General features: G+C 45.3%; 1 protein-coding gene across 1 annotated transcript; it reads right to left on the reverse strand.

Annotated features, from left to right (window-relative positions):
• Positions 1-9,480: 9,480 nt before the first annotated feature.
• On the reverse strand, positions 9,481-11,570 carry LOC127784245 (protein DETOXIFICATION 49-like). Its single transcript, XM_052311439.1, has one exon. The coding sequence runs from the start codon at positions 11,491-11,493 to the stop codon at positions 9,868-9,870; it is 1,626 nt and encodes a 541-aa protein (XP_052167399.1). The 5' UTR covers positions 11,494-11,570; the 3' UTR covers positions 9,481-9,867.
• Positions 11,571-27,551: the final 15,981 nt, after the last annotated feature.

A 27,551-nucleotide genomic window follows, 5' to 3' on the forward strand; every position in this document is an offset into this window, starting at 1 on the left:
GAAAATCAGATCTCGGGATTAAAACCACACACCCTTACCGCTGCACTTAAGTCATCTCTTGGTACGGGTTGAGAAAAGGGGATCGTGGCGCCAGGCGGCCAGCTAGCTAGCCGTGCATGAGGGCGGGGCGCGTACGTGCGGTGCGTGAGCGTGCATGTGTTAGATGCAGCGTCACTCTCGCAGCTTTTTTTTTTTTTTTGGCATGCGATCGGCCCTCCCCGTGTGCCTTAGGTAAGGCTACTACACAGAACAAATGATGGATGTAAGGGGGGATATCGTCGTCTTTACGTACGTGAATGCATGTGCGCCGGCCGGCCGTTGCCCTCGGCGAATCTGCCGGCCCGTGCTATGCAAGCTAGCTCATCCGCTGATCATTCGGTCGGTCTCTCTCGTCACGTACCCGCTCGCGATCGATCAGTACACCCCGTCTCCCCCGCCTCTGTCGCCGCTCCATTGGCTAGCTAGGCACCACCCCACGCGCGCACACGCATGCATGGTCCTCCCATCCATCTCTCCGGCCTCCTCGTCGCGCTCCCGGCCCCGGCCCCCCACCCGCGCGCCCGCCCACGCACGAGTACATGACAAACCCCACCCCCCCCGCGCGCGGAGAGAGAGCCAGCGCGCGTGCACGGTACTGTGCACCAGTGCACGTACGTATGCTCTCCGGTCTCCGCGCGCGCGGTGCGGATGCAGAGTGGCCGAGCCGCCGAACCGTGCGCGTGCAGCAGGTAGCGAGCTGAGATACATCGGGTGATCACCCGCACGCGCGCCGTACGTACGTGCGTCGTCTCAGCATCTGGGGCCGGCTAGCTAGCTGGCTGGTTTTCGCATGCACGAGACCAATCGAGTACGTGGATACATGTTAACTAGCTATAGTTTAATTTAACTTTTTTAAACTTGTAAAAGTTAATATTTGTGAAAATGATACATCACATGCTAATATATTTTCTTTATTTTTTTATTTTTTATTTCAGTTTTTTTTCTAATCATTTGAGTCATATGCAAACAACGAGATGTCATCCTCTGAAGAGTTTAGAATATTCCCTCCCATGCACGTACGCGCATTGGCATATGCTAGCTTGGGTGTTCGTTTTTTTTTTTCTGTTTTGCCGCGAGGTACATGTCAACAAAAGGATCGATCCTGATCGGCCGGCTGCATGTATGAATATGCGGATTGACCGCGCGTTCAGTGCGAGCGTGCGTTGTACCCCCTATGGATCCACATTTAACGCACAAATCACTTTTAAGTCACGTAATTTTCGATCGTTGATGAGATGACGAGTTTTGTTAATTGGACCCAAACTCACGCACGTACGGTTAATTATGCAGTGACCCGTATGAAAGAGCTAGCTATATCTTCGTTGGTTTGCATGCAGGCACACTAGCTAGTAGTTTAATTAATCTCTGCAAGTTGCTCTGTTGCTGGGATATTAGCAGGTGTACGTTGATCTATTAGCATGGTGAATAGAGTTTTATGGCTATATAATTTGACTGCCAGTGCAATGCCGACATGGCACCTCATTAGAATAGTCTGCTACGCTCTGAGTGGCTCATCTGTGCTGCTACCCTAAAATTAAAAAACAGTACAGTAGCTAGCTCATGTGTGCATGCAGTTAAGGTTATATTAAATCAAGGGCTTAATGCCTTTAGAGCAAGTATAATAGAAGGCTATAAAAAGACTAAATGCTAAGATGGATGAGAGAGTAGAGGAGAGAGATGAGAAGTGGGCTGTAAGTTTACAGCCACAGGAACCAAGAAAATCTATAAGACAGATAAGTGAACCATATATTTATAGAGAATAGTTAACCACTATATAAATGAGCTGAGAGATAAGCTGTGAAGATCTATACAGTAAGCAGTTGGCTGTATTATTATCCTTGCTCTTAGGCAAGGCTTTTATTCGGTGGCCCTTGAGGCCACGAAAACTTCTTCAACTACCTCGAAAAAGAAAAAAAAAAAGAACATCTACAGTTATGCGATTAAATTGCTGTTGCAATGCTGTGTAGGATCATCATGTGGCGCTCAATTGATCGTCTAAAAAAAAGATCATGTGCTGCTGACTGAAAAGGCTATGGCTAATCAGATGCTCCTATGTTTTCTTTAATCATAGCTGGTTCATGAGATACGTACTTGCATGGGTTTTTCTACAACACGAACAGTTGCGGAAATTACTTAAAAACAGAGGCCCAATGAGCTGCCTCATGCTGGCATGCATGCATCTTTTTATTAGCCAGTGCATGCATGCACTTCTTATCAAAATATGCAGCAAATACAGCACTACTAGTAGCACGTAGTACTAGTACCTAGCTAACACTTCAGTAAGTACAGTTGCATACAAGCAGTGAATTAATTCAGGCAAAGTTTGTCACAGTAATCTGCTCCGATGTTCCCATCAGCATTGATTCTAAGCTCATAACTGCGCTGCTTCAGTCTCCCCAGCATTACATAGTGCCCTGTCGATCGACAAGATCAGAGCTCACTCTCTCATCCTAGGACCAAAAGCATAGCTATTGGTGAAACGTCACTTATGTCGTCGTCAGTCATCCACAAGCTAAGATCTTTCTTCTTCTCTGCTTCACGGGTTCCTGATCCTATAGCTAACTGAATGTCAAATCGATCTCGCAATCTTAATTTATCGATCAAACAACGATGGCAGCCATGAATACTTCCTTCTTTTCTAAATATAAGTATTTCTGAAATTAGTTTTTTAAATATAAATATAATATTTTTAAGTCATTGGTTTCAGTGTACGGGAAACCAAGCATTTTCAGACCATCTCAGATACTTAGGACGGGAATCCAATCAAGTAAAGAAATGATCAATAAAAGCAGTTGAAAGGGATAATTTTATCTTATACTCACTCTGTTTCATAATGTAAGTCATTCTAGTATTTTCCACATTGATGCATTAATATGAATATGCAAAATGCTAGAATGACTTACATGATGAGACATCAATATGAATGTGGGAAATGCTAGAATGACTTACATTGTGAAACGGAGGAAGTATCTAATAGTTACACCCTCCATGCCAGAATAAGTTCATTTGTCTCTCCTATTTATCCTAAAATAAGTTTATTTTCAAATAATCATTGTATCGGAGTTTGTAAAAGTAAATAACAAATGTATTGGGAGTATATAAAACGATAATAAATTACACCGGGATTTGATAAAGTAAGAGTATTTTAGCTTTTATTTATTGGTATGTATAGGATGGTTGAAAAATAAATTTGAAAGAAAGTACTTAAATAATTAACTTAAAGATGCTTATATTTAGAAATGGAATAGTACATTAGTAGGCATGGAAGTCAAAATCTGGCGAGACAGGTTTCACATGAGGCAGCTACTCCTAGCAGAGATCGACCGGTTGTTAGTTAGTTGCTGCAATTGTACGCCCGTCCGTGTCAAATCAAAAGGCAGAATTAATGAATCAATCAACGACGCATTACACATGGATGGATGGATGGATGATGCATGGGGCTAACACATATATTGGCCGGGTTGTATCTTTCGATTGTGCTTTGCTGGTGAGCGACATGCGTGTCTAAGGATGAATAGGAACGGCCACCAACATAATCCAACTCCCAGGGAGAACACAGATCATCAACAGCAGCTAGCTAGCTGATCGATCGATATTAGTACATGATTTAATTAGGTGAGAGACATTGCTGCTGCCGCATGCATGAGACTAGACTACTACTCCATCCACTATCAACGTAGTACTACGCCTGTGTTAGGTGGATCCATGGATGTCTCAGCTGCTAGCGCTATCGATCTAGCTAAGAGGCCGAACCAACCGGCCAAGCATGATCTCTGCTTGTTCCTTGACATGAACCCACGCCAAACACTTAATTGGGATTTAGGGTGTACATACTAACTACGCCACCAAAGCTGTTAGGAACAAAATAAGGGGGACTGCCTATATTTATGGCGCTATTTTTTTTGAAAAAAAATATTTTTAATAATGTAACTTATATATTTATTATTGCAATTACAATGTAAATTTTAAAACCAACACTGTAATTATATTAGAAATTTCAGTACTTCTTGATTCTTTTATTGACTCTCTACTTGTCTTTAGGTTTACTCATATATTTCCGTTCACTTTGTACGTATACAACAGTATGAGTAACTGGCGGACAAAAAAAAATTGATTAATATATCGTGGTAGAAAATGTGTCGACATCAATTTTAGCAAATTTGAAAGGAAAAATCGTGAGAAAAATCAACAATATTACATAGCGGTTTTATAGTTTTGATAGTGTAAGAGTTGGTGACATGTAGAAGGGTTCACGTTTTCGATAAAAACCAATCGAAAAACCGATCGAAAACCATGAAATTTCAAGGTTCTACGTGGGACAAAAACAGATTCCAAATGAGACTTAAATTTGAAACCAGAATTTTGACAAAAAAAAATATCAAAAATTGTCGAAACCCGTTGTATTGTCATGGTCGGGATCCGGCACTCAATCGAAAAGATAAACCCACTATAGACCCTGGGGCTGAGAAGAGAAGAGAATAAAGAACAAGAGATTAAAAGAGTAACGAGAAATGACTGCTTCACGATCGTTCAATGCCACAGTTTCCAATTTTCCGAAAACTATCCATCAAGTTCAATTAAATCAACAATTAAAGATTTTTCACATGAAACAAGATCTCATTCCGTATCAGAGCAGAACGAAGCAGCGAGAGAGCAGAGGAGTACCAGCACCCACGACTATGCTGCTAGTGCTTAGGAGTATCCATAGTACTTACGGAGTACTACTTCCGTCCCAAAATAAACCAACATCGTACTATAATATTAGAATATAATATATTCTAGTATTAGAAATCTAGACATACTCTATGTTTATATTTATTGTACTAGGATGTATCACATCCTAATATAAGATCAGTGTTTTTTTAGGACGGGGGAGTAGTAGAACCGTCCGTGCGCTCTGCATGCGACTCCACAGTCCACAGTCCAGACTCGTAGTACTCCGGGTGTGTTTAGTTCCACGCTAAAATTGAAAGTTTAAAGAAAAAATTGAAAATTTATGTGTGTAGAAAAGTTTTGATGTGATAGAAAAGTTGGGAACTAAACCAGGGCTCCGTATTAGCTGTTGGCCTGCAGCATGAAAGCTCAGCAAGTGTGAGCCTGGCCAGCAGAAGGGCCGGCCAGGACGTACGACGACGACGACACAGGTACGGTTTTACTGTCAGTCTGGCATTGCATATGGCTCTCACGATGATCAGTTGATCATCAGAGGCAGGCAGGCAGCTAGCGTTGCATATGCAATGCATTTGGCACGGCAAGATTGGGATTGAGTTGGCAGCAGCAGGCAGTGCTAGCTCCGGGCGAGCTGTCGCCGGTGGGGGGAGAATGCGTCGCGCGCGCTCTCGCTCAACTGGCGCGCACGTGCCCGGCACACACGCACGCGCGTGCGGGATCTGCTGCGTGTGGTGGTGGCCAAAAAGGAGAAGAAGAAAAGAAAAAGGGAAAACCATCCGGGGCCAGGGGGCACGTGAATCCCTCCCCTTCTCCATGGCCAACCACACACACTGCCCCTGCTACAGCCACAGTGTTCATGCCCTGTGTGTGGCACAGGGGAGGAGGAGGATATGGCGACAATAGAGGTGGGCAGAAATTACCGGGAAATCAAACCGAACCGAACTAACTAAGATTTAGAATTTTCGGTTGGGCATTTTTACTGACCGAAATAAATTCGGTCATCACCCTCGTTTAACCGAAATAACCGAACCTACCGAAGTAAGGAGAGAAGCTCAAGTAGCTATCTTAATCTTGATTGACTTGATGTTAAGAGTTCTAAGTTAGGAGTAGGACTGCTAAGATCAGTGCTATGTTAATATGCACTTGATAGTGCAATAATAAGAGGTGTGGTTTCAATTCAAGATCTACATTCTCACAATTTCTTCTTAAAAATGTTTGGAACGACGTCTCTCTGTCCAAATCTCTCTTTTTTTTAATGCTATGTTGGTGAATTTGTGCGTCATATATACTTTGCTATTATCTTGAGCTATCGAAACATGTCCAAAACAAGGAAGGCTTATCAAAAGTTTGTTGTCATATGTTTTATTTCTTACCCCTTCGAACTGTCACATGTTTTGGTCATGTCCGAAGTCCAAACAGAACTAACCGGAACCGAATTGTTGAAGGCTTGAGTCTTCTTTTTTTTTTCTTACAATGTAATTCGGTCTCAAATTCTAAATAACCGAATTTATTTCAAGAGCGAACCAAATTTTCTGATCCGACCAAATACCCCAACCCTAGCAACAAGCGAATTACTATTGCTACCTCCGTCATAAATTACGAGTAGCTCTGAAGTTTTTTCCACGAAAATTAAAAAGAGAAGTAAAATATAATAAGGAATTATTTTGATTGATTGAGATAAACTAAATGAGAATAAGACGTTGTGATCGATTGAGATAAGTAAGCACGTGAAGAAGTTGCTACAATTCTAGTACTCCCTCCGTCCCATTTTAAGTGCAGTTATGTTTTTCCGTGCTTAATTTTGATCATCCATCTTATTTAAATTTGTTTTGAAAAAAATTAGAAACATAAGCCACACATAAAGTACTATTCATGTCTTATCATCTCATAGAAAAAAACTAATTATAAAAAAAATTGAAATAAGACGAACAGAGTAAATGGAAACTGCACTTGAGAATGAGATGGGGGAGTAGTACATTTTTATCTCAGGGAGAATTGCATGGCGCCGATGCGGGGTGCGTACTTGCCGGCGTTTGCCGGAGCAGATGCAGATGCGGCCAGGCCGTTGTGTGGGGGAAGGAGGTGCAGAATGCGGTGGTGCATGGTGGGCCGGGGGCAAAGGCCAGGGGAGCGATCCACACCGACAGCGTCGCAGAGTTGCAGTACAAAGGGAGAGTGATTACACATGTGTCAGCTCAGCTCCTACACATACGGTGTGTGTTGTGTGTGTTGTGGCAGAAAAGCCGATGGATTGGGATGTACTGTCACCCCTGTCACTGCTTCCGTCGATCCAACACCCGGATGGATGTACCCACGGTCCCCCCCGCCCGCGGTTAAACACTTGTGTCGCCTTATACTTTACAGATTAAGGTAACTGAACACACATACTACTCCCTTCCCTTCTGTTGTTAAGCCGGGCTGGCAGTTTTGGTGGCACGTGAAACAAGATGAACTATTATTAGTTAATTAATTAATTATCACAAATAAAAATAGATTGATATTATTTTTAAAAAATATGTATGTATAGAAATTTTTTTATATGAAATGTACTATTTATCAATTTAAGAAGCGTGCTAACGGAAAATAAGCAAGTTGTTTTTTACAGCCTTAAATGGACAATGTTTAAAGAATATGTGGGGCCAATGACGAAGCCAGAAAATTTTAAGAGCCCGAACAAATCTAAATCTACTTCAAGTACTTACTATGTAGATTATATTTCCAATTCATATGATAAACAATCAAAATTCTATTGAGTTTTCACCGATGATCCCAGGAAGCCGGTCAGTGATCATGCTCCTGCGTGTAGTCAGATATTAAAATCTTAAACCATTAATAGATAAAAAACCAGGATTTAAAATATGAAAAAAATATTCATATAGTATCTGTCATGGAAAACTCTTTCATATAGTTGTTCTTTTTTTATAAATATATAGTTACTTTTATATAAATATATAGTTTGAGAAAGTAATAAAAACGTGTATTAGAAATCGTGTCGATGTCGAAAACAACATATATATATATATATATATATATTGCGAGGACAAAAGCACCGGAACACGTCAAAACTCCGAAATTAAGTGTGCTTGGACGAGAGCTGTACTAGGATGGGTGATCCCCTGAGAATTCCTCATGTTGCATCCCTCTTTTTTTTTTCCCTCCAAACAACATATTTAAAAATGGACGTTGTTTTTTCCCAATTATATAGGAAAAAAACATATACATACGTATCATAGACTATATACCTATAAGCATGTCTTGCATAACGCATACTCAAGAAATGAAGGATACTACATATCCTTATTGGTATAAAAGCATGTATATACTTCCTCTGTTATGAAATAAAAAGGCATGGTTTAGGACTTGGATCCAATGAACAGGGCACAGGGGTAAAAAGACAAAGTTGTTGCAGACGATCGGCGAGCCAGCATGGGACCTTGTCGATTAGTGGCAGTGCGCCTTATGCAAATATGTCTATATTAGTGGTGACAGGATTGCTTACCATGTGTTTGAAAACTATTTGAGTGGTAGTACCAATTAGTATTTTACTGGGATCTAATTAGAAACCGTCTATTTTGAAAGATACACTCATAGTGGCAGTGAGTATTACTACTAGTATAGTATTCCTGCACTACTGCTAGTTCCCAGAAGTCTAGATAGAACTCCTGAAATCGACACTTTGAAAAGTAGCAGTGCTAATTACCGTGTATTTTTATTGTAATCCGTGTAAATTAGGTGCACGGAACAGAGAAGTCATTGGAGTGTCTTACCAAGTTACAAACAACAACAGAGAAGGCAAAGCTCTTCAAATGTCAACAAAATATTGGAGATATTTTTTTAAAAAAAATGATAACCTATAATATGACACTTAGGAAGCAACCCTCGGGACTATTTCAAGCCTAGTCATTATCTACACATCGAGATACAGAGAAAGAAAATTCACATATAAACACATAGAATATTTTTTTTACATAGTACTCCCTCTAGTTTTTAAATTTTATAACGTCGTTAACTTTTGGATGTACTTTTAACTATTTGTCCTATCCAAAAATTTCATGCGGACATGTAAGAATATAGGCCATGCTTAAAGTAACTTTAATGACAAATAAAGCACAACAAACTAAAAGATAAAAAATAATCACATAATATTTTTGCAGCCAGTTACAGAGGAGCTGAGAAATATGTATATTTTAAAATACTAGTTTTTTTTGGTGGGTTTGTGGGGGGGGGGGGGGGGGATAAGATACAATTTCATCCCCATATAAATGTAGAATTTATTGTTCTTTGGAGGATAACTCAAATCTCCACCAAGCATTCCGTGGGCCACAAATAAAATTAATTAGCAGGACTACTATAGGAGCAGGGGATACATAGTGGAGTAGTAGATGACATAGCGGGTTTAGTCGAGGAAAAATAAAAATTAATACCGTTAATTAAATGAGCCAATAGAGGACAAAATGCATTGAAAATATAATAATCTATGGAGTTTGCTTCAAAAATTGAGAATGGATGTTTCAGATACAGCTTTAAATATGAAGCATCTCAGAAATATATAAAGAAAGAATGTAAGAGTCCCGTGCATAAAATGAATAATATAATCAAAATAAAGAAATGTGTTCTTAGAAAAGAAAATGAAAAAAAAGGGTGTGAGTTTCTATCAAGAGGTTGGGACTTATAGGGCATCAATAAAACAAATAAGCTGAGACAAGGCAGTACACCACTTATGACAAAAAAAAAAGGTTTTTGCACATGGCAGAGATAATGATAGTTAAATCATGCTGCATTAATAATGAAATCCTAAGATTAAATAAATGCAATTTCCCCTATTAGAGACCAGCACATTCTGGCCAGATAGATCTGAGACCAGGGGAAAAAAAAGTTTGGCATTGTTATGAAATCTGATGGCAATAGTGGCTACTTTTGTACACTGGCCACTCTCTGTTTTCACTGTAAATTTCTTATCTCTTAGGTTCCCTCATTTCAAAGAGGAAAAAAATGCTAAAAAGTAGGGAATGTTCAGCTTTTGATTGCTTGAATTCCCTGAAAAAAAAATCCGGTAAAATTACAAAAATACTAAGGCAAAAAAAAAAAGAACCTATAACTAAAGAATCATGGATGCAATCATCCAAGAATTGGTGTTGCTGCTGCTGCTTGGTTTTGCTAGACACAATCGATCGCCATGAGCAATGTGTTGTCAACCTGTTGCGGTTTGTCCATTTCTGCATGCTGCTTGGCTTTGTCGTCGTCGACAATGACGGCGGCCACGGCGGCGTAGCCGTCGCCGCCGCCGGTGAGCTCGCGCGCGCGCTCCGCCTGCTCCGCCCAGTCGGTGCCCAGCACGGCGCGCAGCATCAGCCACGCGCAGACGAGCTGCGCGGCGAGCATGCCGCCCCACATCCCCCGGAAGTCCAGCCCCGCGGGCCAGAACGCCAGCGCCAGCGCCACCGGCATCCCGACGCCGTAGAACGCCGCCACGTTGATCCTCGCTGCCCTCTCCGGCCGCGCGCTGCCGCGCAGCACGCCGCACCCGGCCGTCTGCGGGCAGTTCCCCAGCTCGGCAGCGCCCAGCAGCGGCAGCGCCGCCGCCGCCAGCCTCAGGATGGCGTCCTCCGCCGTGAACATCCGCGCCCACGCCGCCCTCACGGACACCGCGAACCCGAACGCCACGATCCCGAGCGCCGCGCCGAGGCCGACGCCGACGCGCGCCACGAGGCGCGCCCGCTCCGGCCTCCCGGCGCCGAGCTCGTGGCCGACGCGGGTGGACACGGCGCAGCCGAGCGAGTGCGGGAAGATGTATATCAGAGAGGTGGTCTGTATCAGCACCCCCATGGCCGCCACCGCCGCCTTGGGGTCGGCGAGCACGCCGCAGAGGAGCACCATGATCTCGTACCACCACCATTCCAAGCAGACCGACATGCAGCTGTGCACGGACAGCCTCACCAGGCTCCACCACTCCCTGACGCCGCCGTCGTCGTCCTCCTCGCCGGCGGCCGGCGCGGCGGCGGAGGCGCACGCCTTCGCCCTGCCGCCGTACATTCCCGAGAGGCACACGTACGCCGCGAGGAACAGGAGGCAGTTGAGGTTGGTGCAGACCGCGCCGAGCGCGACGCCGCGGATGCCGAGGCCGAGGCGGTCGACGAGGACGACGTTGATGGGCACGTGGAGCAGCAGCGCGGCGGCGGCGGCGTAGGTGAGCGGGAGCGTGACGGACTGCGCGCGGAGGTAGATGCGGATGGGGTGGAGGAAGCACTGCACGGCGAGGTCGGGGAGGGAGCAGAGGATGTAGGCGTACGCCGTGGCGGCGATGTCCGGGTCCTGGCCGGTGGCGACGAGGACGCGGTGCATGGCCACCCAGAGCGCGCTGATGGGCACGGACGCCGCCAGGAGCAGCACGACGGTGCGCCGGAGCGCGGCGCGGAGCAGGTCAGTCCGCCCCGCGCCGAACGCCTGGCCGCAAACAGGGTCCATCCCGCCGGCGAGGCCGGAGAGGACGGAGTAGCCGGTGATGTTGGCGAAGCCGAGCGCGAGCGAGCCGCCGGCGAGCGGGAGCTGGCCGAGGCGGCCGAGGAAGACCATGGACACCAGGGAGCGCAGGTACAGCAGGATCCCGGCGCCGACCATCGGCCCGGCGAGGCAGAGGATGGACGCCACCTCGCCAAGAACGCCGGCGGCGGCGCCGGCCAGCCTCGGGCGATCATGCAGCTTGGGATAGCTCGCCGTCGCCGCCGGCATGACAAGCAATTGTTGGTGGCATTGCGTCGCCTCATCGCTGTGGCGACTCGCCATTGCTGCTGCTGCTGCGCTGCACGTTTGGAGTGTAGCTTTGTGTGAGCCGACCCTCCGGTTTGTTGCTGCAGAGGAGAGAGGCCGGCTTTGTGTTCATGGGGATGATGGCTGAACTAGGCTGTATATATAACCGTTGGCTGCTGCAAAACATTACTACTCGAAATTTTCAGTGGGCCAGATGGAAAATTGGGAAAAAATTGCATGTGTGGCCCACAGGGCAGTGATCCAGCTAGACGCGAAAAAAAAAAGGTATGGTTCTCGATTAAACGAAAAAGCTGTAGCCACGGGTTGAGTGACTCTCGTTTTGGTATAACGTATCAAAATGGGTGGTTTTGATCGAATGGAACAAAATATTTTGGCGTGTTCGGAGGCGCGCGCCAGTTCTTCGAACCGCGCTGTATCGTACTGTGAAACTTTAGCTGTCACCATTTGGACGGTTCAGATCTACGTTACAAGTTCAGATGGTTCAGAACTATGTTACAAGTTCAGAGTACCAATTGTCCGTAGCTGGATCTAGGCAACGGCACTCTCTCAAATATCTCCTAGTAAAAATTTGAATAGGTGAAAACACATGTACTTTTTTACGGTGGGAGGGGAGGAGTGTAAGAGTTAACTTAAAAGAATTTACCATGCATAGGCGGAAGAATGTGGTGAGAGAGGGGGGGGGGGGGGGGTCGGGGAGGAGGCGGTGACACAACGTGTGTGTGGAGACAAGGAGTAGAGGTCTCATGGAGTCATGGTAGGGGAGGCATGAAAGTGAAAAATAGAAGAGGTTTAGAAGGTTGGAAGACTTACAAATTGATACAAGTATCCTGAATGGTCGCTTTGAAATTTTGCCTACTCGACGCTCACAATACATTTGTTTCCCATATTCGACGGTCCATGAATTCTCGTCGACATGGCCCAATAAGAAACCAATAAAGCTTATTGTGTTCATTACTTTAGATTCCTATAAATAAGTAGTAGATTGGTAAAAAAAACTCAAATTTATTTATTGAGGTAAAAATAATGATATATTTGTACTATACACTTGGATGATAAAGAAATTCTGAAATATCTTTGTCAATGTACTACATAAGTAGGCAGTGAATGATAGTACTTGGAGTCCAGGATTCTCTGAGAGAAGATGCCTAGAGGATTTGAAGTGTTTGAGGGGATAAAGTATGGTGTACCACATGTATGTATTATTTTTTCCTCTCCCAAAAACATGAGAGTTTCCATATATCTGTGGTCCATTGAGTGGTATATTATAGAAAAACTACGCAGTAGTTTCCTTAATAATTTGTATGGTATAAATTTACTATGAACATACCCTCGACATATGGTATATGAGTTGGGACTATCGTAAACCTATGGACCAAGACTATGACTCCATGGTCACCACTACTCCGTTCTATGAGTCTATATGGAGAGGGGACCGAAGGATTGTGTCTTCGACCAAACCGTCTGATAATTGGAGGGTCACTTAACAATCGAAGATTTGAGATATTTTTGGCTTGAGTCTTACCACCCATCTTCTATACATTGGTTTGCCTTATATAAACCGAGAGTCTTCGACTTGTCGAATGTCTTGGCACACACCCCTCTATCCAGGGGTTCATAATCTTTCAGATAATTAAAATATTTTATTTCCTCGGTTTTGCCATAAGTCACACAACTAGATGATTTGGGACTTCACGTCGAGAGGCCTTCTAATGTTTTCCTTATGTTAACCGCTCTCCGATTGTTGAAGGCATTTTACTCTTCGACCTTCTAAGGTAGCGGGTAAGGTCATCCTCGAAACATTTATTTGAATTCATTGTGTAGAAACCACTTAATTAGGTCTTAAGATGTATTGGCATTTCGGTGGAAACCAAATTGTATATTAGGACGAATATATATACCTCCTAATTTTAACACTATAAGTTACCTCTAATTCTAAATCTCAGTATTTCCTCATGAACATGAAAGAAAAAAGATTCATCCGGTATGAACTTTTTTCCTACTCCTAATTAACTACCCAATGTTATGCAGTTGATCTTTTTTTCCCTCCCCTTTTTACAGTCTAGCATCTGAGATGAACAGTTCAACCCGACTCTAGCTGAAATTTGGGAGTTTGGCACCTCCTCCTTCGAGGGCGTTGGGCAGCTTAACGCCGCACTAATGCATTCAAGGAAAAAGAAGATTACCGGAAACCGTGACGACCTCGCAGTCACATTTATGCCGTGTGTGACATTTCCACCGTTCAGTTGCTGCGCCATTGCAGTAAGGATGGCGAAACAGCCACTTGTTTAATCTTTCGGTCACCTTTCAGACATGGCTGGTTGTTTGCTAACTACACAGAAATTACAAGGAATCAAAATGCATGGCTTTTGCAGGAGCTTTGTTTACTCTATGTTTTTTCAGCATACAGCTTTCTCATTCTTGAAAGGTCAGGTCAGAGACCATGTAGAATATTCGATGTAGCTTGCAACATCTGCATATATATATATAGCTGCAGCAGCTGCATTGTCTCAGCATATCATTAGCATCTGACCTATACCTCTAGCGAAGAGCCCAAGCTGATCACCTGAGTGTTTACTCCCAAATGGAAGTTTAAGGTTGACCTGAATTATTAGTTTTGATAAGCCTTTAATATGGACAATCTTCAGATACGATAAACTGGCAAGATCACGCAAGATCTCCATAGAACACTGACAAACTGTCAGCGGCTACTGGGAGAGGTGCCACCTTTCCTAGTCAGCCACAACTGATTGCATCAGTACAGCTTGAATTTAGAGTTTTAATTTTGACTCTGGACTATTTCAAAGCACGTTTTGCAAACAATTGATGGTCAACGAGGGATAGAAATTCAGAAATGATTATATTAGTGTTTTGGTCAAATAGTTTCGCCAGGAGGCCAGTTCTGTATGAGCTAACATAACCTGCCATTAAGAGCATGACCATCAAGATCTCCATGTGAGTCTACCTGAAGAAAGATTGCAAGCTGATACGGCCAGGTACTATAATTCAATCATCTACTCGTCCTCGTACTACTGGTAGAGTGGTAGAGGCTGTTTCATTTCGTTAAAAAAACGAGTTTTTGATTCTCCAAGATTCAGTTTGACATAACTAGATATGGAATAATCGTGCAATGCTGAGCTTTGCAGCAAAGGCCGGGGAAGTAAATCATTTCCGTTATTGAAAAATAAATTTGCTAGGGAAAACTAACTGATGTTGTAACCTGAAATGTCAAAAGTACTGTAGAAAGAAAGTGTCTTGGTGCAAGCAACTCAAGTGAAACATTGTTAATCGGTTCTTGTCTTGTAGCTGGCGAGACAAAAAAAATTCTGTTCTACCGTGATGATCAATCGAATCGAATCATGTTGATGAACAGGGTGTTGATATGATAATCAAGCGAAATCTTTCTACCAAGCAGTAATAAGGACTTGGTTGAACGCATTGACAATGGGACGTGGATTTCTTATCAATCAAATCAACTTTGCAAGTTGACATATTTCTATATGTTATCTTCATCGGTAAAGAGCAAACCCTGATAATATCATATTTTTCAGGTCACAGTACATGAATAGATTCCACTGGACCCTGCAACATTATTCAGGAGTACCCCTACATCTCAATTTGAGAATATTTATTGCATTTACAATAGACTCAGTTCTCATGTTCATGAACTGAAGAGACGAATTTACTAATTATTACCCTCTTTTTACACAACAAAGATGAGTAGTTGACAGATTATCCAGCCTCATTTTTAGTGGTAGCTGCAATTTTATTTAAATGAGTATAAGAAAATACTATGGTGCTTTCGCTGTCATACCGTATGCCCATCCATATCACTGCAGATTCTTCGTGCCTCCTTCCCCTGATGCAGTGACGCAACCAAGAACAGGGACACCATTGATTCCACGAGAAATGCTGGGTTTTTTCAGACTGCTGCATCAGCATTCAGCAAGCAGTTCAGTACAAGCTTGCAACAAAAGTGGAAGCCACCATTCAGGAAGCAGAAAAGGTGCAAAGGCATCATGATGAATCAACGGAGTCTTTGCAGTGTGTGCCCTTGCAAGGGAATGTGATTCCCGGTGATGCGAACCTGTTCAGATAATTTTCTGCCATGTTAGAGCATGAACAGTGGTTCGGACGATTGCTGTCGATATATAAGCTTTCCACGTTATATCTAGACACTACATATAGACAATTCATACAACATTTCGTCTGTGTAGATGCCTCAAACATATACATACAAATAATGATTTCATATTAAGTTGGTTCTTAGACCGTCTGTTGATTAACAGACAACAATCTTCTCTCTCCTTCTCCTTTCCTCCACATAATAAAAATCTTACATGACATCTTTTTTTTCAAAAGATGATGTCACAGCATAGTTCATGCCCTTAAACCGGCCTGACCGGACAGTTTTAACCGGATAGCAACGCAGCATTTCCCTGATAAGGATATGCATGTATACTATATCTTGCCCTGCAGCTTTGCAAGCTTGTGATGATGAGGAGGAGCCTGGCACCCACAGAACATGGGGGCGAATTGAATGTCCCAAATGCTTCCAAACAGGTACGAATTCCCTCACGGTCCAGGGGTCTGAGATCAGGACACACATGGGATGTGGAGATCCTCGCCGATATCCTCATCGCTTTTGTTCTCTTTAGGCCATCCTAGCTCACGAGTTACTGACGAACATATTACTCTCTGAATGACCGTATCACTGAATGTCTGAATTTTGCGTCAAAAAAAAAAAAAAAACTGAATGTCTGAATCTGTGTGTGTGTGTGTGTGTGTGTGTGTGTGTGTGTGTGTGGACAGAGTTTGTTTTTTTGCATCAGGCTGCATGTTGGAGAGTAAAGACATCGACATCTTCAGCTTCGTCAGCATAGTTTGTTTTGTCAACCGTTGAGACAATTGATCACCCATTTCGATCACTAAAATCCCTTACAATAATCCTTTCTGATCTTGTTGGAGAGAGCATTTGCCATATGCTGAGATGTGTGCACAGGACGACAGGATGTGTACAACCTTGTAGCCACGAGATTGGATAAGATTATATATACTCATAGTAGTATGCAAACGTTTGCCACTGAAATTGAAGCAGACAGCATCCACTGTCTGCTCCCGGGAGATTGGAGGTCAGGACAACGGATGTCTCGCTCGTCCAATAAACTCTGCACAAACAAAATATACTACGTAATTCCCCGATATTTTTCTTGGAGAATCTTATATTCTTACGCTCCAGAATTCAAAATTACTCCTATTTAACTCTTCGAACAACTTAAAAAATACTTATATTTCGAGACGGACGGACGGTTCAGAATTGAGATCTACCGTGGTGCTGGATAGGTAAGGGCGTAGGTGAGGCCTGGGCTAGGGAGATAGGCCGGTCTCTCCCGATCCCAATCCGATCGATTTTCTTTGACTTGTTGTAACGCGACGCAGCGCCGGACACTGTGCGTTCCGATCATTTCTTTGTTCGTTCCTTTCGTTTTCTCGCTTGGTGTTGTCAATTCAGCTCGCTGTGGTAGCCCTACTATCAATCAGGACCGGTTTAGCAGCTGGTGTTCAATCATGGTGCGCGTGCGTGCATATGCATGGATGGATGGAGGGGGGACGATTAGCACCGGAAGGTCAGCAGACGATGCTCCTCTCCCCCACCGTGTGCTGTTCATGCTCGATGACAAACCTGAAATTTTCTAGGCCTGAATACCAGGCTAAAAGTGGATCAACCCGCGAATTCACTTACAAAACAAAAACAAATAAGTGGGTAACCCACTAGGTATATTGACCCACCTACGGCCTTACCTGGATAGATGGAACTCAAGGTAAGGTTTGTGGTCGGTTAGCTATCAGCAAGGTTCACAAAACAGTTTGCTGATCAAGCACCACTCGTCGGCTCGTGGGTGGTTTTATCTTTTTTGGAAGCTGATGAAATTGGGATAAAATTTGTTAAAAATTGAAATCTAGAAAAAAAACGATGAGTTTACCGAGTGACTTGTCAGGTCGAGGTGGATTGAAATTGTCAAAAACAGAAAGAAAAAAACTAAAATTTTCATCGGTTTTATAAACCCTACTTAAGGGTTTGTAAAAAAAATGTTCAGTCACTGAATATCATTCCCTAGTTGTTTTCTCGATAACTGCTTTTTTAGTAGCAAAAAAGAAAACTTGATGTGACGTATCCTTTCACATATCAGGTACGGATACGTGGCTTTTGGAACGTATCCAGGTAACATACGTATCCTTATATGCTAGGTTTTTCAAAAATTCCGTATCCTCATATCCACATATCACATATCTGTATCCGTATCCTCGTATATAGTAGGTAATATAGGTGACATGCAGGTGGGTCCATATGGATTTTTGGGTATTATCTACTATCACAATACATGGAGTAATAAATTGGTTGGAGGAGAGGGGATGCGAGCGCGCGCACACATATATACTATCCTAGAAAGGAGTGACCAAGGATCCGGCTGTCGTGTCCAGGCGCAGCAGCCCACTTGAAGTGAGACAGTACAAGGAGGAGGATGGATAGCTAGAAACAGAGGTGGTGGTGGTTCCTAGCTTGCATGGAGACCGACCCACCCAACCGGCCGGCGTGGGTGAGGTGGGCGAAAGGGAAATCGGGCATGCCGTGCCGGCTGGCTAGGGTTCAAAATTTTTTCTTCAAGCTTTTAACTTTTCCGTCATATCAAATATTTGATACATGCATACAGTATTAAATGTGGATGAAAAAAAAAATCAATTGTACAGTTTACATGTAAATTGCGAGACGAATCTTTTGAGCCTAATTATGCTATGATTTGATAATACGATGCTACAGTAAATATTTGCTAATAATGGATTAATTAGGCTTAATAAATTTATCTCGCAGTTTACAGGCAGAATCTGTAATTTATTTGTTATTAGGCTACGTTTAATATTTTAAATATATGTCTGTATACTTTAAAATATTTTGACACACAAACTAAACATAGCATAGGCAGTAGCTAATGGCTTAGCTCTTGGGCCCGTCTCACGCAGCGACAGCGTCGTGGTGGTCCTTGTGCATACGCCCCCACATCGCAACCACCACCGTTCGTGCGTGACGCCAACATCTGAGGCCACCGTTCTCGCGAGGGAGGAAGGGGTCACGGTAAACTCCATGCCCTTTTCTTGTTGGAATCTCATCACGTTTTCCCGGCATATATTCGATCGACTGCAATTCCATCGTTCGAACAACGCCGGCGGTCGGGGGGCGGCAGCAAAAAGAGCCAATCATGTCCATACGTGCGATGATTTGATCGCTGATCGATTTGCCGATCAAAAGGGAGGGGAAAATGTATGAGCTAGCTGAGACGACGCACATGCGCGCGCGGCGCCGTCCGTCACCTCACGGCCGCCGCGGATGGATCATGGATGGATGGTCACTAGATTGGTGTGGCTGGCTGATATGATCGAGCAGCTGCCGCGCTACTAGCAGTCACTGTTTGGTTTTCCCTTGTCATATATATCATGTTAGACAAGTTTGATTGAATTTGTTCAATATTTTGGTTCATGGTCACACTTGTAATAAGATTCTAGAAATATAAAAATCATGCTATAAATTGTTTTTTGGTGTTTATTTTTCTACAGTTTAATGCATTTGTTTGGGATGGTGGATTTAGCTCATCTATGCACACGAAATGAGATAGTTTATTCGAGCATGATTGACTAATTCTTCAATATAGAAAGGTTAAAAAATAAATTTAATTGAGTTTTTAATAAAAACTTCTTATATAAAAAGTTTTGTAAAAAATAATCATACTATTTAGCAGCTTAATTGAGAAACGTGCCACGATAATTCATAGGAGTAGCTAGCCCGACCCTCAGAAAAGGACAGAGCCAATAGGATCGTTAGGACATCTCTAACGTCACAATTGATTTAGGGCGACCACAATATGCATGCAAAGTCTATTCAATTTTAGGTGTTAGACACCATGCACTCTGCAGTGGTATGGTTCGAATTTTAAGTTCTATATGGTTCGATTCTTTTAGTTTCTATTTGGTTAGAGCGTTCGGATGGGTCAAAATGGAGCGAACACGTTTTTTTTATATTGTTTGGCTTGGGATAGATGGGATGGGTTGATCTTCTTAGAGGAATATTCCCCTGATTAATATCCAACTTCAAGCCATTTGGTAAAACCGAGCAGACTAGCTCGACCCACTAGGTACGGTTTGCATGATGTGAGTACCATCACTACTTTGCTCCTCGCGTCGGTCATCCGCCTACCCGCTGGTTGCCACTGTTCCTTGGGCGCTCGTGCTACTCATCCCCCGCCCGCTCATCCGCACGGCCACCTACCGTGTCATCGCTGCTCGTCCGCTTGCCCATTCGATGCCACTACTCCGCTAGCCGGTCGCTGCCCAAATCCTTCTCATGCATTCCGCCGCCATCCGCCACTCCTCCAACCGCCTCTCGTCGCCCAAATCCTCTGCAAGCCACTCATCGCACCACCAAGACTAGACGTGGGGCTGACGGTGGCTTAAACACCGTCCATACTATCTCTCTATCATCCCTTTTACCAAAAAAAAAAATGGTTTCTTCGTTTCATCCTATAAACCAGATATACAAGTGAAACTATCCCAATCTAAAATCAAAGATGGTCCCGTCCCATTTCACCTATAGTACGTCCCGGAACCAAACATACTCTTATCACACCGGAGATGGCCTTAGCCGCCACCAGTCCATTGCCTGCTCGACACGTGCATGCACACTCCACTGTCCGTGCCGATCGCGAATTTGCTTCTACTACTATGCGTACGTAGTACACAGCCAAATTTATCCATCCATCCACACCGCCCGGGCGGCCGCAATCGCGGTGCAGGAGTTAATGCATGGCGCGTGCGACGGACGCGCTGCACGCATGGACCGGCATCGCGATCTTTTGGCCTGGCGTGCTTGTACGTAGGCACGCAAACGTACGATCTCCACTGGCAAGTGGCAACAGTGGTAGTGACAGCCGAGCAGCTAAGCACAAGTACTGATCTCTCTGGGTGTCGAGGAGGAGACTTGGTGGACGCCGCTGCGCCACAATCTGGCTCTCCGCTGGTCGTGACAGGGCTGTGCTGCACGCCTGCCGCCGCGCGAGAAAAACCGCACGTTTTTGTGCCCGCGCGGGGTCGATCGATCGGTCGACGTACGCGCGTACGACGCCGCGCGCCGCAGAGAGCACGGTGGACGCTGGGATCGTACAGGAGTCGGCTCGATCGCGCCCATGCCGCCCGCCGCTTTCGCGTATCGTGAAAGTCGTACGTGCGTTACTGGCCTAGTCTTGTTGCCTTCATGTGCAGTTGTGTGCGCTAGCGCTGCCTACACACGTACGGCTAGCTGTAGCTGGCAAGGTTTCAGAGAAAACCGTTCGGGCACCGGATATCGTTTGCGAGCCGCGAAAGGGCGCATGTAGTCTACTAGTTGAAGTGACTTAGTAACACTTCAATATTCTCAGTTTAAATATTTGTAGGAGTAAATTTTAGATTGAGTTATTCGAAAGGCTAAGTATCTAATTTAAAAACGTTGCGTATATCCGGTTCGATGTAGATGCAGGATAAAAATACCCTTCTCTAAAATAGTTTGTGAGAGGTTTTGTTGATAACTGCGGTTACCATTCGGTTACTGATGTATATAAAGAAAATGTGATTCGGATATATTTTTATCTTCCTAAATTTTAGTGGAAACTATAATTTTCCATTGGGGTGGTTTACCAAACGGCATACCAGATCGATAATAACCAAGAAACCAAGTAGTTCATCTTTGTATTTTTCAAGCTTTGCTACGTAATCACTGCATCCTTAATTATAGCAACACTTTTATTTATGAATCTTGATAAATGTTTATGTGCTTTCGTAGTTAAAACTTGCTACATTTTAGGGCAGATGTGGCCGTGCAAAATTTCTACTCATTCAATAGTAGTAGTACATATAACAAAGAGAGGAGAATGTTAGATCGATCCTGAGCTCTCCTGTTGTGGATAGAGAATCACTCACCATGATACACCATGATTCTGAGAGAGATACATTGTTGCAGTGGTTAAATTTGTTGTAATTTTTTTTCTTTATTAATATAAAATCTTAACGATGGGGGCTTCCCCTACCGTGGTTCTTTCAAAAAAAAAACATAGAATCAAGTGAAAAAGTGGGCCTAGCCTTGCTCTATCATACAACTTTAGTATAAAGTAAAAGGTTCATACTTTAATTTATTAGCATTTTCTATCAATTTGCTTTTAGCACCTGAGTCTCAAATTCTTAGGTATGCCAGCTTGTTCATGCATATATATATATAGGACACTCATATGGGGCACCATGGTGCCCGGGCACCATGGTATGAAATACACTCATATATATATATATATATATATATATATATATATATATATATATATATATATATATATATATATATATATATATATATATATATAAAAAGCCTGTGCTGAATTTGACATGATCTGTTCGAATAACTGCAACCATCAAGCTGCAGTTCTTGTGGCACAGTGCTCTTGAAAATATGGTATCGTGAACACTTGTTATCAATTTTGATATGACTTTGTTACGTAGGAAAAGTTTGCTTGTTTTTGTCTCCTCTGATGAGTCATTTACTACCCGGAGTGGTCAGATCATTGGTGCCTTTTGTGACCTAAACCCAGTAGACTTTCTGGATTGAGAAAGTTGGGAACTATAGCAAATTGGCAAACCATTCCAGGACGCAAGAACAGATCGGTCAATTTTACTGTCCCGTTTCCAGAACCTTATAATTTGGCGAGCTAACCTCTGCATGATCCTATCTTTTGATCCTTTCTCTTCGGCTTGCACTGCCTTGTACTCAACAAATATCTCACATAAGAGCTCCTGTCCAAGTCTGAACAAGAGAGCTCTCCAAGTCCATTTACCAAGGATAATGCTAGGACAGCCTCCCAGCCAATGCCGTCGCGCCACGTCGTGATCGACGAGGCACACACGGCTCAAACTAGGGGGGCTCCACTTACTGTGCGTTCATGGAGGTTGGAGAGGAAGACGAACAGTTTCAGTGTTGGATTGTTCGAAAGTGTTGTGAGGCAGGTTTATATCAGAAATCATTTCATGAGTGGCAATTTGCAGCCATGCGGGCACATGCAAGCTAGGAACCAAAGTTTTCAGGGTTGGCCAAGAACTTTCCAAAAGGAACCAATAAAGGTTGATGTTTTGACCGTGCATGCATAGTAGGATCTGCACCTAACCTGTTTACCTTCACAATGTGAGATCAAAATCCTACTAGTTCGGTATAACCACTGAATCCCTAGGGTTACTGTGCCCCATATGGGCAGAACAGCACACAAATGTAGTACTAGTAACTAGTCTAAGAATGTGTTCGGCAAAGCTGGTTGGAAAATAATCTCCTATGAATATAAAACGGAGCAACTCATTATTAGCGTATACTAATTAAGTATTAGCTTTTAAAAAACTTTAAAATAGGATTAATACGGTTTTTTAAAGTAATTTAGTATAGAAGGTTTTTGAAAAAAAAACAGCACATTATTTAGTACTTTGGGAAGCGTGTGTACGAAAAATGAGAGATAGAGGTTGGGAAAGCTAAGTGCCGATTGAAGCTTAACTACTCCATCCATTCCAAAATACCAACATTTCTAGGACTCAAAATTTTATACCACAATATAAGATGCATTGATTCCAAGGCATGAAAATTTATACATTTAAGCCAATGAGATGCTTGGGAAGGGAATGTAAACAATTTAAAATTTAAAATTTGACTACTGAAATTGTTCCCTTTTACCTTAGTTTTTGCTAAAAAAATTAGAAATGCTTATAGTTTGGAAAGAAGGGAGTAGTATGGATTGCCAGAATGAACGACAACGTGTGGTCAAGACTTTTAGTTCCTTTCGGTCACACAGGACACTACAGTGGTAGCACTAATATTGAATTGGATGATTGGAGCAAGAAAGAATGGAGGTACGAAATGGGAACTTTTGAATTGCTGTTCATGTCCTGCACTTGTTGGTCACTGCATTTTTCTGAAGGGACCTGTCTTTGGCCAGTAGTAGTTTGATCTGGCATGTTCTAAGCTGCACTGTAGCATTGTTAATGGATAGAATAGGACAGAGTATATACGATGACCAGTGACCAAATTATCTGATAAGATGTCAAGGGAGAAAGAAAATGCTCGTGCCATATATATACTCCCATATATATATATAACTTGTGTTTCTGAACGAGTCTAGAAGGGCTACTTTTTTCATGAGGCACATGCATAGTTTGGAATTTAAGGGGCATTGAAGAGAGAAACCTTCCAAGATGCGGCCATGATCATCAGGTCCCATCATCAATAACTCGTGTCTCCCAGACCCCCCCCCCCCCCCCCCCCCCCAAAAGCCACAGGAAGAAGGTTTTATCTTATCCGGACAAGCTATGATTCTGATTTATAAGTACCAGAGAGAAAAGTTCAGAAAATATATGTGTCGCCAGTTGGGCCAACAGTGAGAGAAACAGTAAATGTACCACCGTTGCCAGTCAGGATGTGTGTCGTTCAGATCTGACCTGATCTGACCTGACGGCTTGGAGTGGTTTGTTGCATTGCATGTCGCATTTGGTGAAGCAGGAATGGGTGAATAATCCTGGACTTGGAGCCGTCGGCCACAAACTGCCGGTGATAGGTAGGCAGGCAGGCAGGCGTACCTGCTGCTTGGAGACTTGGAGACTGCAGGGTTCGGTCTGGTTTCCTGCCCAAAAATTGCACTGTTTTGGCTGCGGATTTCCGTTGAAAATCCTCCCCGTCCTGATCAGAATCCAGAGAGCCGTGCGCAACAAAGGCTGTCTTTAGTTCAGCGCAAAGTTTAAATTTTGGTTAAAATTAAAGATGATATGACTAAAAAATTATGTGTATGACAGGTTGATGTGATGGAAAAGGACTGAAGTTTGAATCTAAACTTTGGATCTAAACACAACCAGAGAGACAGACACTGATCACCTCAATCCAGTTTGCTGACACCGGATGTGATAATCTGGATATTCTCCTGTCTAAATTCGTTGTACTATAAAATGTCCTATTCGGTATTAGGTTGCTACATTATGGGAGGGGGGAGTATTACTCCAACAGAAATGTTCAGATTTGACGCAGAAGGGAAGTAAACGGATATGCGCTCTTGCTATTGCCGTTGCGGCGCGAGGATTATTTTGTGGGAGGAGGCCCGGTGACCGCGGGCCGTGGGCCGCGCGCGAGCGTCGAATGTTCCCTGATTGCTGGGGCCTCACGGACTGTGGTGGAAAGGCCGTAGAACGAGTCGCGACCTCGCAGGCCTGCGGCGACGCAATGCACCGTGTGGGCCGTTGTAATATTGGGCCACGAAAGTAGGAGGCTTTGTGAACGGAAAAAGTACACCGAAGGTCCCTCAACTTGTCATCGGGATACAAAATCGTCCAAAAACCGTAAAACCAGATATCATGCATCCCTTAACTAATTAAAACCGGTTATAAAAGGTCTCTCGGTGGTTTTGACACCAGTTTTAGCCTATATGACGGCTGAGTCAGGACCCACGTAGACCCCACATGTCAGTGTCCACGTCAACCTCCTCTCTCTCTCTCTCTTTCCAGTTTCCCCTCTCCTCTCCCTTCCTCATCTCTCTCTCTCCGGGGCTCTCTGGGCAGGGGAGCAAAGCGGCAGCGGCGGCGGGAGCAGGGGAGCAAGGCGGCAGCGGCGAGGGGAGCAGGGGAGCAAGGCGTCGGCGGCGGCGGCCTCCGATCTCCCCCGTCCTCTTCGCTCTGGGCTGAGGCCGCCGTGCTCGCCCCGTCATCTTCGCTCTGCCCAAGGCGGCGGCGGGGGGAGCAAGACGTCGGCGGCGGCGGCCTCCGATCTCTCCCGCCCTCTTCGCTCTGGGCTGAGGCCGCCGTGCTAGGTGTGTGGGCATCGTTGTCGTGCAGGGCGTGCGGGCGTCGTCGTCGGGCAGAGCGTGCGGGCGTTGCTCTGGGAGGAGTAGCAATGGGCGGCGGGGAGCGGGGCTGAGCGGCAGCCGGCGGAGACGGCGTGCAAGCGCGCGGCGGCCGACGGAGCAGAGCGGCGGCGGGCGAGTGCGAGGCGGCCGGCGGATGGGGAGCGGTCGTCACTCGGCTGCCGCGTCGTCGCCACCGACGTCCCCGACGGCGTGCCCAACCTCGCCGGCCTCGACGCCGACCATCTCCCTCTCGACGTCGGCGACGAGCGTGGAGTCCGGGTTGCCGCCCCACGGAGGCGCAGCCGCCGTTGCCGCGGTGCGGGCGCCGAGCACGCTCGTCAGGCGAAGCACGAACGTGGTCTTCCCGCACCCGGAGTCAGCAGCCAGCCCGATCACCACCGTCCCGCCTGACGCCGCCGCCGCCACGGAGCACGACACAAAAGCGAGACCAAGGAGTAGGGAGAGCTTGCAGTGTGGTGTCCGTTCTTGCTTGATGAGTTGCTTTCCTCTCTTAGCTCGTTGTCAGCTCAGCCTCAGCTCAGCGACGAAGTATCGATCAAATGAGTTGAGCTAAGATATGCAGGATGCTTAGCTAGCTTGAGATGATTGAGACTGGATTTTCATGGGCTTTCTTTGTCCTGCATGCCTCCATGCCGATATCTAGCTAGAGACGCGCGCAGCAGGGGCGGCCGACCGGCCGGCGGAAGAGGAGAAATCTTGGCGGTGGACTGGTGGTTTTTGCGGGGTTGCAGAATTTGGTGGTCCTACGTGGTGGCGGCACGAGGGAGGCCGGCTGAAAACGGAGGGCGCGTACGCGTCGCGCAGCGCCGTGAACGGCTCCGGCGGCCGCGTCACGAGCGTGTCCAGGGCCGTGCGCACGGGCGCGCAAGGCGGCGTCGCTGACAGGGCCGACGCTTTCCCCCGTCGACCTCTACTACCTCCCCCGCCGCTCCTTCAGCTGGCCGCCCGCGCCGCGACGCTGCGCCTCCCCCGACCTGAGGAAGGGGACCGCTCCGCCGTGGTTCCTCTCCCCGTCGAACAGGTTGACGACGACGGTAGCACCTGGACGCCGCGGAGGAAGTCGTGCAGCGCGGCGGCGTAGGCGCGGTGTGCGTCGGCGAGCGCGTAGCGGTGGCGGATGGCGTCGGCCAGCAGCGGGGCGCGGTCCCGGCACAGCGCGACGGCCGCGCCACCCCCATGCAGCAGCAGTTCCCCTTCCCCTCGCGGGCGTCGCCGCCGCATCGCCGGCTGTCCGTCGGGCCTCCTCGCCTCGGCGACCTCCTCCCCACCGCCGGCTGCCCTGCCCGGAGAGAAGAGAGAAGAGAGAGAGGAGGAAGGGAGAGGGGGAGAAGAGAACATGTTGACGTGGCGCCTAACATGTGGGTCCCACACGGGTCATACGCTGACTCAGCCAACATGTCAAATAAAACCGCGGCCAAAACCACGGAGGGACTAAAACAAACGGTTTTGTTAGTTGAGGGACGCCTGGTATCTGGTTTTGCGATTGGGGACGATTTTGTATCTCGATAACAAGTTGAGGGACCTTGGGTATACTTTTTCCTTTGTGAACAAAGAGTCCTGGACGGCGCTGTAGTAGTGGGCCGTCGCCCGCGACTGTTTTTTTTTTTAAAGATTCCAACATCTTTTTCATTTGGGAAATGATATAGAACAGTATTATGTTCGGATGGGATGATACTTTTGAGGTATCGCCTGATACCTAGTAGTATCGGTTGATTTCTAGGTATCAGACAATATCTCTAAGTTATCATCCCGTCCGAACGGGATAACGTCCTGTCCATTCTTTCTGTTTTCTAAACCGAGGCACTTGGCAAATATACAGTTGTACAGCTCGATAGGTGCCTTGCTTAGGATTCGTAGAATTGCAGTGGCCACATACTAAAAAAAAGGTGTATTGTGGAGCCAACTTTTGGTGGACAGAGCAGTAGGCATAAAGACAGAGGGCCACTACCGGCAGGGAGGCTGTCCCAACTGTCCTCAGGACGAAAGAACGGTGTCCATCCAATGGCCAGGCCAGGCCAGTTCATCACTCGCCAAAGATGCTGCTGCTGAGCGACTGAAGCGAGGGACAACGTCAGAGTACCAGACACATGCAAACCTGCAGAGACAGAACGAAAGGAGAAC

The sequence above is a fragment of the Oryza glaberrima genome, chromosome 9, assembly GCF_000147395.1.
Source record: "Oryza glaberrima chromosome 9, OglaRS2, whole genome shotgun sequence".
Taxonomy (NCBI): domain Eukaryota; kingdom Viridiplantae; phylum Streptophyta; class Magnoliopsida; order Poales; family Poaceae; genus Oryza; species Oryza glaberrima.